The sequence below is a fragment of the Notothenia coriiceps genome, unplaced genomic scaffold (genome assembly GCF_000735185.1).
Source record: "Notothenia coriiceps isolate Sejong01 unplaced genomic scaffold, NC01 NC01_scaffold00034567, whole genome shotgun sequence".
Classification (NCBI taxonomy): Eukaryota; Metazoa; Chordata; class Actinopteri; order Perciformes; family Nototheniidae; genus Notothenia; species Notothenia coriiceps.
The window spans coordinates 46,306-58,584 of NW_011367268.1; the positions used below are offsets into that span (position 1 = coordinate 46,306).

Sequence of the window (12,279 nt, forward strand, 5' to 3'; positions counted from 1 at the left end):
CCCCCCCCCCTCTCAACCAACTTCCTCCTGACTGCTTTTCTGTTTTGTTTCTTTTTGGTTTTGGTTTTGTTTTGTTTGTCTACCCTCCCTCCCAAATGTAAAGCGTCTTTGGGTTCAAGAAAAGCGCTATAGAAATATAATTTATTATTATTATTATTATTTTGGGGCTGTTCCCATATTATACGTGATACGCTAAGGGGCGGAACATCTGTAAGCGGTTGACCAATCACAACAGAGCCGGCCAGCTAACCAATCAGAGCAGACTGGGCTCTGGTTTCAGACAGAGGGTGAAAAGAGGTGCTGCAGCACAGGCAGTATGATAAAAAGAGCTTTTTGAACATTAAAGCATGGAAACATGTCACAGTAGAGACACAGAATAGAAATATGAACCTGTAAATGAGCAGAATATATAAACACTGTTTGAGTGCTATCTTAAAAATCATTGTTTTCTCCTCATCCTGTTGCTCAGGCAGGAGAAACACTTGACTGTTTTGGAGCACCTGGTCTCGGCTCTCAACATCTTCTTGAGGTGTGCGGCCATGAACTGTCGGATGAGGGTGTGTCAGCTGGGAGAGGAGCTCCTGCCGTCTGTCCTGTATGTTTGGGCGGACATGAGGCCCAGCGCGGCTCTCAAAGAGGAGATCGTGGAGTTCTTCAACCTGCAGATCTGTGTTCACCACCCCCAAGGAGCCAAGGCACAGGATACAGGTGGGGTGATAGTTCCTTTAAAACTATTTTGGTTTGTTGTTGAGTAATAATCATTTCATTTCATTTCCTTTTGATTAATTTTTTTATGAACAGTTTAAAAATATAAGTAAAATCAGAAAACATAATGGAGACATTTGAAATGGGACCCCCTGATAAGCTATATGAAGCTTAATAATAAGCCCAGACACTAAACATGATGGGATCTAAGCCTTTGCAGACATTTACATGCACAACAAATTATATATGACACCCAGGAAAGGAAAAACCCCAAGAAGCATGATAGGAACTCCAACCATTAACTAGTTGTCCCTTCTCTCATATTTCAGGAGCTCATGCTGAGGACTGGAGCCGGTGGCGCAGTCTGCTCTTCAACCTGTACGAGGCTTTAATCAGAGAGATCAGCCATTTAGGCAGCAGGGGGAAGTACGTCACAGGGACCAGACACATAGCCGTCAAAGACAACCTCATTGAGCTCACAGCGGACATCTGTCATCAGGTAACACTGACCAGCAAACAGGAAAACACAATAATTAATTTGATGTTGATTATAATATAATTAGTATTTAAAATGCTGCCTTTCCTTCTTGTGTTTCCTGTATGCAGCTGTTCAGTGAGGATAATGACGCCCACGTCTTGGAGGTGACCCAGGCCTCCCTCAGAGCCTCCCACATGAGCAGTCCCACCAAAGGAGCCGCCAGCAAGCGGCGCCGCATCGAGCTGGGCTGGGAGGTCCTCCGGGACCACCTGCAGCCGCAGAACAGTGACTTTGATGTCATACCATGGTAGGAAAATCACAATACAATTTATTCTTATTTTCTTTATTGTGAAGGTATGTTTGAAAACTACACATTTAATATACAAATGGTAATGGTCATTTTATTTTAAGATTAGATAAGATAAACCTTAATTGATTCCTGTATGGAAGTAATTCAGGTGTTTTAGCTGCAACGGGAACAAGGGTGAGACACAGGATAGGAAAGACATAAATGTACAATGATAATAATAAAAATAAAGAAATGTAAGAATACAATTTGTAAAAAAAAAGTTGCAGTATACATTTAAATTGTCAACATACAGTATATACACATATGTGTAATTATGGATATGTTACATATATATACATGTCAATTTAGAAGTGAAAAGTAGGTCAATAATGGTGCAGCCATAAGTACACACAATGCAGGTTATTATGAGCAGGGTTCTTACGGTCATTAAAAACATGGAAAAGTCATGGAAATTCAAAATGCAGATTCCAGGCCCTGGAAAAAGTTATGGAAAAAAATATTTTTCCCAAAGTTTTGGAAAAGTCATGGAAATGTTACAAAAGTTGCATGAAATATAATTTATATTTTATCTAATCGCCGAAATCGTAATACTATAATGATAATAAATACTGTATCGTATAGTAATGAAACGTAAAATGGCATTTAACTGACGAGGTATTTTGCTGGTGAGAGATTTGAGTTGCTTTAGTGTTGCCTGGTGTTTCTCTGATTCTACCCACTCAAGATCCTGTAAAGTTTTTGAAACGCTCTCCTCTCCTCTCAGGCTGCAGATCACAGCCGTGCTCACCTCTAAGTACCCGTCCATGGTGCCGTCCCAGGAGCTGGTCCCGCTGCTGTCCGTGTTGCTTCAGTTCCTGTTGGAGCAGCGGAGAGGAGAGAGGGGCCCGTACGTGCTGCGCTGCCTGACGGAGGTGGCCTGCTGCCAGGCCCGCCACCCGGAGAGGACCCAGGTCCACCGGGCGGAGCTGTCCCGGCTGTGGGGGCGGGTCTGGCTCCTGGCCCTGAGAGGGGTGAGCTCTCCCCAGACAGATGCCCTCAGCCTGGACCTGCTGAGCTCCATCGTCCACGGGGGGCTGATCAACATGGACAGAGAGTTCTGGAAGCTCTTCTCTGGATCAGCATGTAAACCGTCCCAGTGAGTCTCCGTCCTTACAGTTTTACATTTGTTAACGTGGCCATGTATGTATTTTAGGGTTTCCCTTTCTGTAGTGTGTTATATAGGTTTTGGTGCATGTAAATGGTCTGCAAAGGCTAAAACCCCTTTGTTCCCTGCAGATGGAGTTTCTCTCCCACACACTCGCCCCCCCTCTGCCTGAAAGGCCTCCATTGGACTCCTTTTGTTTACTTCTGCAACATAGTGACATCATCATCGAACACTTGCACCTCTATTGGCTGCTCGCTCTAACACATTGTACAATATAGGCTAAGGGGCGGGACATCTCTTATCGGATGACCAATCACAACAGAGCCAGCAAGCTAACCAATCAGCGGTTAATCATTTTTTCTCCTGCATATGTATTTTTCTTTTAGTAGCCCTTTTCTCTTTGTATCCACAGCGCTGCTGCTCTCTGTCTAGCACAATCCCTGCTAAAGTGCTCGCCCCCAAAAAGTATCACCCCCAGTTCGGGCTGGGACTGTGTGGGGGTCTCAGAAGGATCACTGAACCTGAAGGAGACCCTCATCGCCTGGCTGCTGATGAGCGATCAGAGCGATGAGATGGAGGAGAGCTCCAGACCTCACCCCATCATATGCAGGTGTGCACCGTGCTCAGGTCTTCTTCTATTGGCCTTTTCATTATAATTGAATCATGTTTTTAACAATTTAGTTAAACCATACTTTTAAGAGGCAACGCAAGACTCACTTTTAATTTGGCTATTAATTGTATTTTTCTATTTCTAATTTGTTCTTAATTGTATTATTTTTGTAATCTTATTTTCTTTATTCTTATTTAATTCTAATTGAATTCTTATTTTTTATGTGATTATTTAATTCCTTGTTTATTCTTATGCATCCTCAGGAACTAAGCTCCAAACATGAGATACATCTATTTGTCTTTGATTTAAGATTCAGGTCTGTAACAAATATACTTGATTATAATGTTTTTTGCAGAGACTTTCCGTACAATCTAATAGCGAACATCCTGGTCTCCCTGACCCTGAAGGACACCAGAACTGGGCTGAAGTTTCTGCTGGGTGCTGAAGGGGTAGAGAGGTGAGGGAAAGTGTTACGAGTGTTTACTAACATGATGGTAAATCTACCTTTTTAACATCCCCTTGTTACACAATCCAAGTGTCATATGTTGAATTTGGGCGAAGAATAATTACATTTTCATTTTTTTTAAAGTGCCTTTTTTCAAGAACAAACCTCCTCTAACGGTAAAGACAACCTGGAAGAGATCGAGAGGCTTTACCTGCAGTTCAGCTTCAACACTCTGCCCTCACCGCTGCAAGAGTTCGACGGATCAGTGAAGACGTCTGAAACTGACGGACAGTTTGCCGTCGTCCCCGGCCTCAGGAACAAGCTGGAGCAATCCCTGCTTTGTGTGGCGGACAACCTGCTCAACTGCTTCTCTCCGGATGTAAGAGGAAGTGTTTGTGTGGATGTGTGTTTACTCTTGAAGTGGCAAACATGTATTAATTCTGATTCTTCCTCCCACAGTCTCAGGCGACCCCTCCGGAGTGTCTGGTGCGCTGCTTCAGTCTGCTGACAGGGGTTTTAGCAGCGTACGTGTCCTCTGGGTTTCTGAGTGAGGAGGAGGCCTGCCGCTCACCGCTCTTCACTAAAGCCAAGGTAACGCTCTCATGCATCCCAGGAGATTCCTTTATTTGGTGGTTAATCATCCCAGCTTCTTAAAGGGGCCCTATTTTGCTTTCTCTGGTTTTCCGTTTCCTGTAGTTGGTTATAAAGGTTCTTGTCCATGTTATCCCCTGCCTAAAACACCTCCATTAGACTCCTTTGTTTACTTCCGTAACATAGTGACATCACTATGTAACACAGTGGCGAACCGTGTCCATCACATCTGGACCTTATGTAGAAACTTCCCGTCCCCGTCCGCCGCCGCCGTGCCCCGTCCCCGCCGTTATAATGTCCTTCTTTTCACTGAATTGTCGTCTTGAAAAGGGTACTCGCAACAATTCCGCAACAACATCATCTTCACCTGTTGCACTTGCCATTTCAACGTTAAAAACAATAAAACGGCATGAATTTCTTCGTGGCATTTATCTAGATTCTCTGTCTCGAGCCAGTTAACTACCGGGCCTTCTAGAATCTGGAGCACCCTGGAACCGAGGGAAACTCTGAAAGAATACGCCCATTGGCTACAAATCAATATATGATTGGTTGATCAAACTGTCAATCCAAAGGTACGCTCCCATTCAGTGGTTGAAGGATATTCTACCCAGAGACCCAGAACAAGATCTGATTGGTTGCTTTCTTTTCTAACACAAAACCACTGAAATGCGTAGTGCATGGTCCGAGAAGGTCAAACAAATCAACGTAACACTGTAATATTACAGATCTACAACACAGATACCATTCTCATTTATTCATTTTACATACATTTTCTTTATAAAATTAAATCGAGTGTTCCAGGGTGTTCTCTGAACACCTTGAAGGCCCTGGCGGTTCACCACTGATGTAACTTCTATTGGCTAGCGCTCCTACACATCCTACGTGATAGGCTAACCAATCAGAGCAGACTGGGCTCTGGTTTCAGACAGAGGGTGAAAAGAGGTGCTGCAGCACAGGCAGTATGAGAAAAATAGCTTTTTGAACATTAAAGCATGGAGACAGGTCACAGTAGAGGAACAAGATACTAATACGAACCTAAGATGAGCATTATAGAGCCTCTTTAAATAATTTGTCAAAGCATGTATTAAGTGTGTCGGTGTGTGTTTGTCACCAGGCTCTGGCCCGGGACTTCAGCGGTTTTGTTTCCGGTGTGAAAGTGAAGATGGCAGAGGAAGGAACCATGAGCACACTGAGGTCCGTCATGAAGCTCTGCACACAGTCAGCCTGCAGAAATAACAAGGTGACGAAAGCCTCCGTCATCATGGGATGCATTAAGCTGAAATCTATGTAACACACCTGACTGGTTTTTCATGGTCAGTGAGTCGGGAAGATTTTTGTTGACCGCAATATCCATCGCACTTGTAATCGCCATCATTTCCACCACAATTACACATCCATGGCGCTTGCAATTGCACCAACAGTAACTGGTGCTGGAATGGGTTGTTTTTTTGCCGGCCTTTTGGATTAAATGGTAAAAACGAATGCAAGCAGTCAAGCACATATTTTTTATGCTTAGCCCCTGGCACCTTCTTTTTTTGGACTGCCTACAGCCTCAATACCAAGCCAATCAACACTGACATATTGAAAATAGGATTCCAAGAGCTATTAGTTATTTCTTTCTTCTTTTCCCAGGATAAAATCTGCCCCATCTGGTCCACTCTGTTCATTATGATTCTGCCGGCCAGTCTGCTCAGTGAACTGGCTGAGATCTGCAAACTGTTGGTAAGATAAAAATGTTGTATATAATACAAAGCAGATATTAGTGGCCTAGGATTAAATAAAAAGAGAGAATCACAAACTGAAACGATGAATTCAACTCACTTCCTTCCCTGTCTCAGCTAAGCAGTGTCTCAAAGAGAGTGAGTGTTCTGGATGAAGACGATCACATGGAGGAGGACTGGGACGTGACCAGAACTCAACAAGGGGACGACATCGACCTGTTTGAGGAGGGGGATGAGTCCACCAGCAGCAACGGGACCCACAGACAGCAGGGAGAGGGCAGTGAGGGCTCCTGTGGGCCGGGTGAGAAGAGATAATAATAATAATAAATACATTGAATTTATATAGCGCTTCTCATCTGCCAAGATAAATCTCGAAGCGCTTCACAGCAAAGGACACTGATACAATTTGAAAGATTAAAAAATAAATAATAATAAAATAAAATAAAAGTCGGAGATAGCGATAAAAATTGCAATACTCCAGGGCCCAGGAGTTCAAAACTTTTAATCTCAATCAGATCCGATCCGATTTTGAAATCCCATTTTTTGTGATCCAGGATCAGACAAGTCGGCCAGATTTTGTCCCTGGAGTTCAAAGCAATTCAGGATAGGATCAGCCTGATCCAGATTACGATTTTTCAAGATGACTAGATCCTGAATATTAGTGCTATAATCCTACCGATCGCCATCTAGTGGATATGAAAAATAATACAAGGAAGTCAAGAGACCACATTGCAGACATCTATTGTCCGCGATTACTTTTGAAAGGTGATGACAGATGATGGACTTTTTTTTTGTTGAAGATATTTTTACTTCAATCTAAATTACATTTGTGATTAACAATCTTTGCTGTTATACTTTTATGAGCATAAACATTTATGTCATCAAGATTTGGTTGAAAACAAAATAGGCCACCACAAACGTGAGCAAAAATGGAAAAATAAAATGTATTTCCCATGAAGGCTAAAAAGTGTGTATTATTTCAGTTAACAAACTTTGCCATCTTATTTAAATTGAAACATATTTTAAAATAAATTGTACAGTACATTTTGCTCTGGTAATCCACTGGAAATCCACCCCTCTGGTGGGATCAGGATAATCCAGTTTTTTGGGATCAAACTGATCCCAATCCTGTGTTGTCGNTTTCGTTTGTATATTTGTATTTATGTTTTCACATTTTTGTCACGTTTTTGATAATAAGTATTACGTCTACAGTTTTTTGACGTTCTGTACCTACCTCCGATTTCATAGGTGTCGTATTTTATTATATACCTAATAATACTACCAAACAGACTTTTCTGTGTCGGAGTCCAAGTTCCAAAAAAATAAACAGTATGCTTGTCATCGATGTCACATCAAAAACTGTTACTTTTAGAATCCAGTGTCCCGAGGAGGTACACGTTGTGTTATTGTCTTTTGTCTTTTATATCACGTTCATTTATAATTTCGCGACACCGTGGTGAGAGAAACATATCAAAAAAGAAAACAAAGAGAAACTTTTATATATTTCGTTACACCAACAAACTCAGATCGTGGCTGCTCCTAATGTTAACTCTTTACAAATGATTGTACATAATAAATAAATAGTACATAAGAATTATGGTAATGTTTTATACATTAACAATACAAAATCTCCTCCTGGAGTTCGATGCGTTTGGTTAAAAAAAGGGAAGGGTAAAGGGGTGGGGGATTCGGGGGTTTTTTTTTGAACCGGGTTTTTCCCTCAACCGGGCCGTCCTTTTTTTCCGAAAATTAAATTTCCCAGAGAACGAAAAAACTTCGGCTAGAGGAGGGGGGGGGAAAAAAGGAGGTTTTTCCGGGGAACCGGGAAAAAGGTTTGAAGGGAAAAGGGGCCGGGGAGGGGGGTTCCAGGGGGGTGCCAAAGGGGTTTTCCACGGGAACCTAGGGGGGGACGTGGGGGGACCCCCCGGGGGGGCCTAAGAAAAAGGGAAAAGGGGGGGGGGGGGGAACGGGACCCCTTGGGGGTGGTCCTCCCAAACGTGGGCAAGGGGGGGGGACGGGACCCCGGGGTCTAAAGGGGGGGAAAGAAGGGGAGGGGGAAGGGGCCAAAAAAAAAGGGGAGAAAACGGGGAAACCCCCCCCAAAAAACCCCCTGTTTTTTCTAATTTAAAAAAATATCGTTATTATTTATCGTTTTTATTCTTAACTTTTTTTTGGGTTGTTCTGGTTCCCAAAAAATTTTGTCCATGTGTGTTCCTATATTTTTATTGGTACATAATTTGGTCTTTTTTGTTGTTTCAATCTTAATTTATTAGATTATTATTATGGGGCAGTAAGTACTGGTGCTTCAAATTCAAATATTTACTAAATAGTCAATTTTGATAACTTTTTTTTGTTTAAATCATTTGACAAACACGTGTATGTGAAAAAAAGAAGATTTATGTTCAATACAATGAATATTTAGGTATTACATTATACATTTGAGGTATTCAGGTAGTGCATCAGACCCTCTCGTATGTCCCTGCCCTCCTCCTCTTCTGAAATACACAAACAAAAGCATACATATTTTAATACGTATAAGTGGTAGCTACAATTAATTAATACTTGAAACACTTTGGTCGTATACTGTAGGGAGCGTGAGCCTAAACACATTGCTAGTTAGCGAACGTTAGCTTACCAAGTAGCATTGTAGTCTAGAAGAAGAATAAGAAGTAGTAGTGATTTGAGTCGTCCTGTAGTCTCTGCGGCGTTGTAGGACTGCCAAAACTCCCACGACAGCTTCTTCTATACCTCGTCTTGCTATAAGCCGCCTCTTTGTTGTGATAAGAAGCCGCACAGCAAAAACAAGCAAACGATCGCTTCCACATCCTCCATTGTTGTGTGTGTTGTGTCGCATTGAAGATGACGTCACAGCAGTTTTAAGCAGCGTCGCTCCGCCCGCCAAAAAGCCGATCCCTCCGCCTACACTGCGTTACTATAGATACCACCCCAGTTCCTAAACTGTAATGGAAACGCTCCATAAAGCGAGCCGGTCCTAACAAGGCCTAACGAGGCTTAACGAGGCCAAGCAAGGCCGGGCTCAGCGCTGCAGTGGAAACGCGCCATTAGTGCTTTAGCTCTGGATGACCTATACCAACAGAGTCACGAGGAAGTCTGAATACTCCCCCTATAAGGATGGCCTAGGCTGACTCTGCAGGAGGACCACACCCAGCGGGTGAGGGGCGGCAACATTCACCCTGTAGTATCTGGCGAATGTGCTCTGGGATGCCCATGTGGCCGCAGCACATATGTCCTTGCACCTTAGGGAGGAACGCTGTGTTCGGCCATAAGGTGACACCTGAGCCATCTGAGTTCCAACTCAGACACGAGCTGTTCACGAACAAGGCCTGAAGCTCGCTTACACGCTTTGCTGAGGTGATGGCAAAAAGGAAAGTAGTCTTAGCTTAGAGCCACTCCAGTTCTGCCTGTAACAAAGGTTCAACAGGAGGCGAGCATAGGGCATCCAGCACGAAGGGCAGGTCCCATGTAGGAGCCCTTGGGATATTCGGGGGGCGAAGCCTCAGAGCTCCCCCTTAAAAAGAGGGATACCAACCTATGGCTCCCACTGTGCTTTTGTCAGCCCTTGCTTGTTGAGCTGATATAGCAGCGACATACACCCTGACGGTAGCGGGACACCGACCGTCGTCCAGGAGGGACTGCAGGAACTCAAGGGTCGTAGGCACCGAGCAATATACTGGGTCCTAATTTCGCCCTTGGCACCACAGTTTCCACCTGTTTTCGTACTGCCTACGAGTAGATGGTGCCCTAGCATTTGAGAATAGTCTTCCTGACAGACTCTATGCAGTCGCTCAGTGGCCAGACCCACAGCTGGAGGCGGCAGGGGTCGGGGTGCCACATCCGACCCTCCAACTGAGACAAGAGGTCCTTCCTGTTGGGGAGACGCCAAGGCGTCCCACAGCAGAGTCTGTTCAGCAGATGGACAGGCCCACACCTAGCTGGGTTAAGCAAGGAAGTTGAACAGGACAGCCTAGCCAGGCGGCTCCTGCTAGAATCAAGCAACACGCCTACCAGGAGCGGGGGCGAGAACACCGCCTTCACTGGTTGAGTTGATAACGAATTCACTTCCACTGGAAATCCACCCCTCTGGTGGGATCAGGATAATCCAGTTTGTTGGGATCAAACTGATCCCAATCCTGTGTTGTTGGTTTGAACTACCCGTTTTGAAGATTTGATCCAGATTAAAGCTTTGATTGGATTTCCTGATCTGATCGGATATCAAATTCATCCTAATCCTGTTTTTTGGTTTTGAACTCCCCAAAATCCAAATCTGATCTGATCAGATAGGGATTAAAAGTTTTGAACTCCTGGGCCCAGGTGTACCATGCTCAAAGTTTATTGGAAGGCCCACATTCAGATAACGTGATCTGAATGGGGAAGACAACATTTGGTAGCATTTATTATGGGAGAGAAACGGAACTCTGGGGTTGTAGCCTTTGCAGACCATTTACATGCACAAAAACCTACAGGAAAGGGAACACTCCAAAATAGCAGAATAGGACCTGATCAAAATATGATATATGATACAAAAGTATTATAATGTTGGTTTTTCTCTCCTCCGTTAGGTGCAAAGAGTCTGTTAGCAGAGGATCATCTGGCCCAGCAGGACCTGGCTCTGCTGGCCGTCCTGGACTTCCTGTGTGAGTGCGGCTCCATGCAGCCCGTCCACGCTCTGCTCTTCAAACCGCAGGAGGTGCGGCGCCGGCTGCTGCTGCTGGCCGAGCAGGTGGACTTCAACAAGGCTCTGCACCTCAACATGGTGGGTCGCAGCAGCTGCTGTGGAGAGAGTCTTCAGAGGCAGTGACGGTTCATCTGATGAGCGTTTGTGTCTGCTTGTCTTCCAGTACCTGCTCCTGCTGAAGAAGCTTCCTGCGGAGGACTCGCTCTCTCCGGAGGATTTTGATACATTGCTTCGTCCTCTAGCGTAGGGAAATCTTTCTGTTATACAGTTTTATTCTAAAAAGCATCAGTAAAATCAAATAGCTTGTGTTTTGAATGTGTTTGTCGTGCTGTGTGCGCAGGGACCTGTGTTCTCTGCACCGTCAGGACCAGGAGATCTGTGCCGCTGTCCTGCTGGGTCTGTTACCCTCCATCATGAGCCTCGGGAAAACCCAACACATCCCAGAGGAGATGAGACACGTTCAGGGGTCTCTGCTGCAAGTGCTGTCTGGATTCTGGTCAGCAGCATCAGTTTATGAACATAAGCATGCAGATTATTTTGAATATGTAAAATGGTTGTCACAGGAAATCATAGTCTTTAAGTGATTAGGTTTCATTATATTTTTAAAGGGATGGCTGCAGTTTAAGAAAGAGAGAGCATGAATCACACATTGAATTCTTATCCACTGTCTGTGTTTCAGTTTTTGAAGCTAACACAATTGCCATGCTGTGTTTCAGTTTCCTGAGCCAAACGGGGAAATGTGTTGCAGCTGTACGAGCCGCTTTAGTGAGATGCCTGGTTGCCTTGCTGGAGGTGAGCTCTCACAGAGGAAGTTATTGTATCTGCGCAACCATTAAATACTGATTTTCTATCTTGATTATATATTTGACTTGGATTATGAGGCTCGGTTATATCATTGACGCAAGTGCTTAAGTGTCACCATTTTAAAGCTGCTTTCAATGTTTTATGTGCACAAACTGATGGACAAGATATCGGCACACTTAGATTCATGCAGGCTTCGACCCTTTTTTACTCCAGTTTGGAGTCGTTGAAGCTTCTAGCACCTTAAAGATGAGCAGACTTTTTGCATTTTGTTGATCCCAAAGTCAGAACTACTCAAAGTTGCCCATGCTGTTAAAATGCAATTCATTAAATGACTGATGCATGATCAGGTTTAACTGTTATCCCAAAATCAAAAGCACTTTCATTTACCTGTCTGTCTAGATTGTTTTCTTGTTGATTTAGCATCGCCCCTTCTTGTGATTCTGACAGGCCGACCCGTGTTGTGAGTGGGCGGTGTTGAGCATCAGAGAGGAGGATCGCCCCGTGTCCGTCCTCCTCCCCTCTCACCTCGCCGACGCACACCACCAGGTCCGCATGCTGGTGGCCATGTCCGTGGAGAGGTGAGACGGTGTTCCTCAAACGTATTTTAAAAATGTCTGCTAAATGTTTCTTCAGCCCCTGACCAGTGCAAATGATCTTTTGTTAAAATATTCGTCTCTCTTTGACTTATTTTTCTGTGTTGGACCAGGTTGTTTCTTGAGATGAGACCAGGACGTTTGGATAAGAGGAAGATGCTGCCGCTGAAACACCAGCAGGC

At 44.2% G+C, this 12,279-nt stretch overlaps 1 protein-coding gene across 1 annotated transcript in view; it reads left to right on the forward strand.

Moving 5' to 3' along the window:
- Positions 1–12,279, forward strand: part of atm (ATM serine/threonine kinase) — a 32,154-nt gene that overhangs the window by 2,527 nt on the left and 17,348 nt on the right. The window contains exons 7-23 of the mRNA XM_010790815.1: positions 470–708; positions 1,035–1,204; positions 1,312–1,490; positions 2,257–2,628; positions 3,050–3,247; positions 3,603–3,704; positions 3,837–4,071; positions 4,152–4,283; positions 5,398–5,523; positions 5,916–6,005; positions 6,122–6,305; positions 10,585–10,778; positions 10,864–10,943; positions 11,041–11,196; positions 11,417–11,492; positions 11,952–12,082; positions 12,211–12,273. Of these exons, the coding sequence (XP_010789117.1) occupies positions 470–708; positions 1,035–1,204; positions 1,312–1,490; positions 2,257–2,628; positions 3,050–3,247; positions 3,603–3,704; positions 3,837–4,071; positions 4,152–4,283; positions 5,398–5,523; positions 5,916–6,005; positions 6,122–6,305; positions 10,585–10,778; positions 10,864–10,943; positions 11,041–11,196; positions 11,417–11,492; positions 11,952–12,082; positions 12,211–12,273 (2,727 nt within the window). The remainder of the gene's footprint in view (positions 1–469; positions 709–1,034; positions 1,205–1,311; positions 1,491–2,256; positions 2,629–3,049; positions 3,248–3,602; positions 3,705–3,836; positions 4,072–4,151; positions 4,284–5,397; positions 5,524–5,915; positions 6,006–6,121; positions 6,306–10,584; positions 10,779–10,863; positions 10,944–11,040; positions 11,197–11,416; positions 11,493–11,951; positions 12,083–12,210; positions 12,274–12,279) is intronic.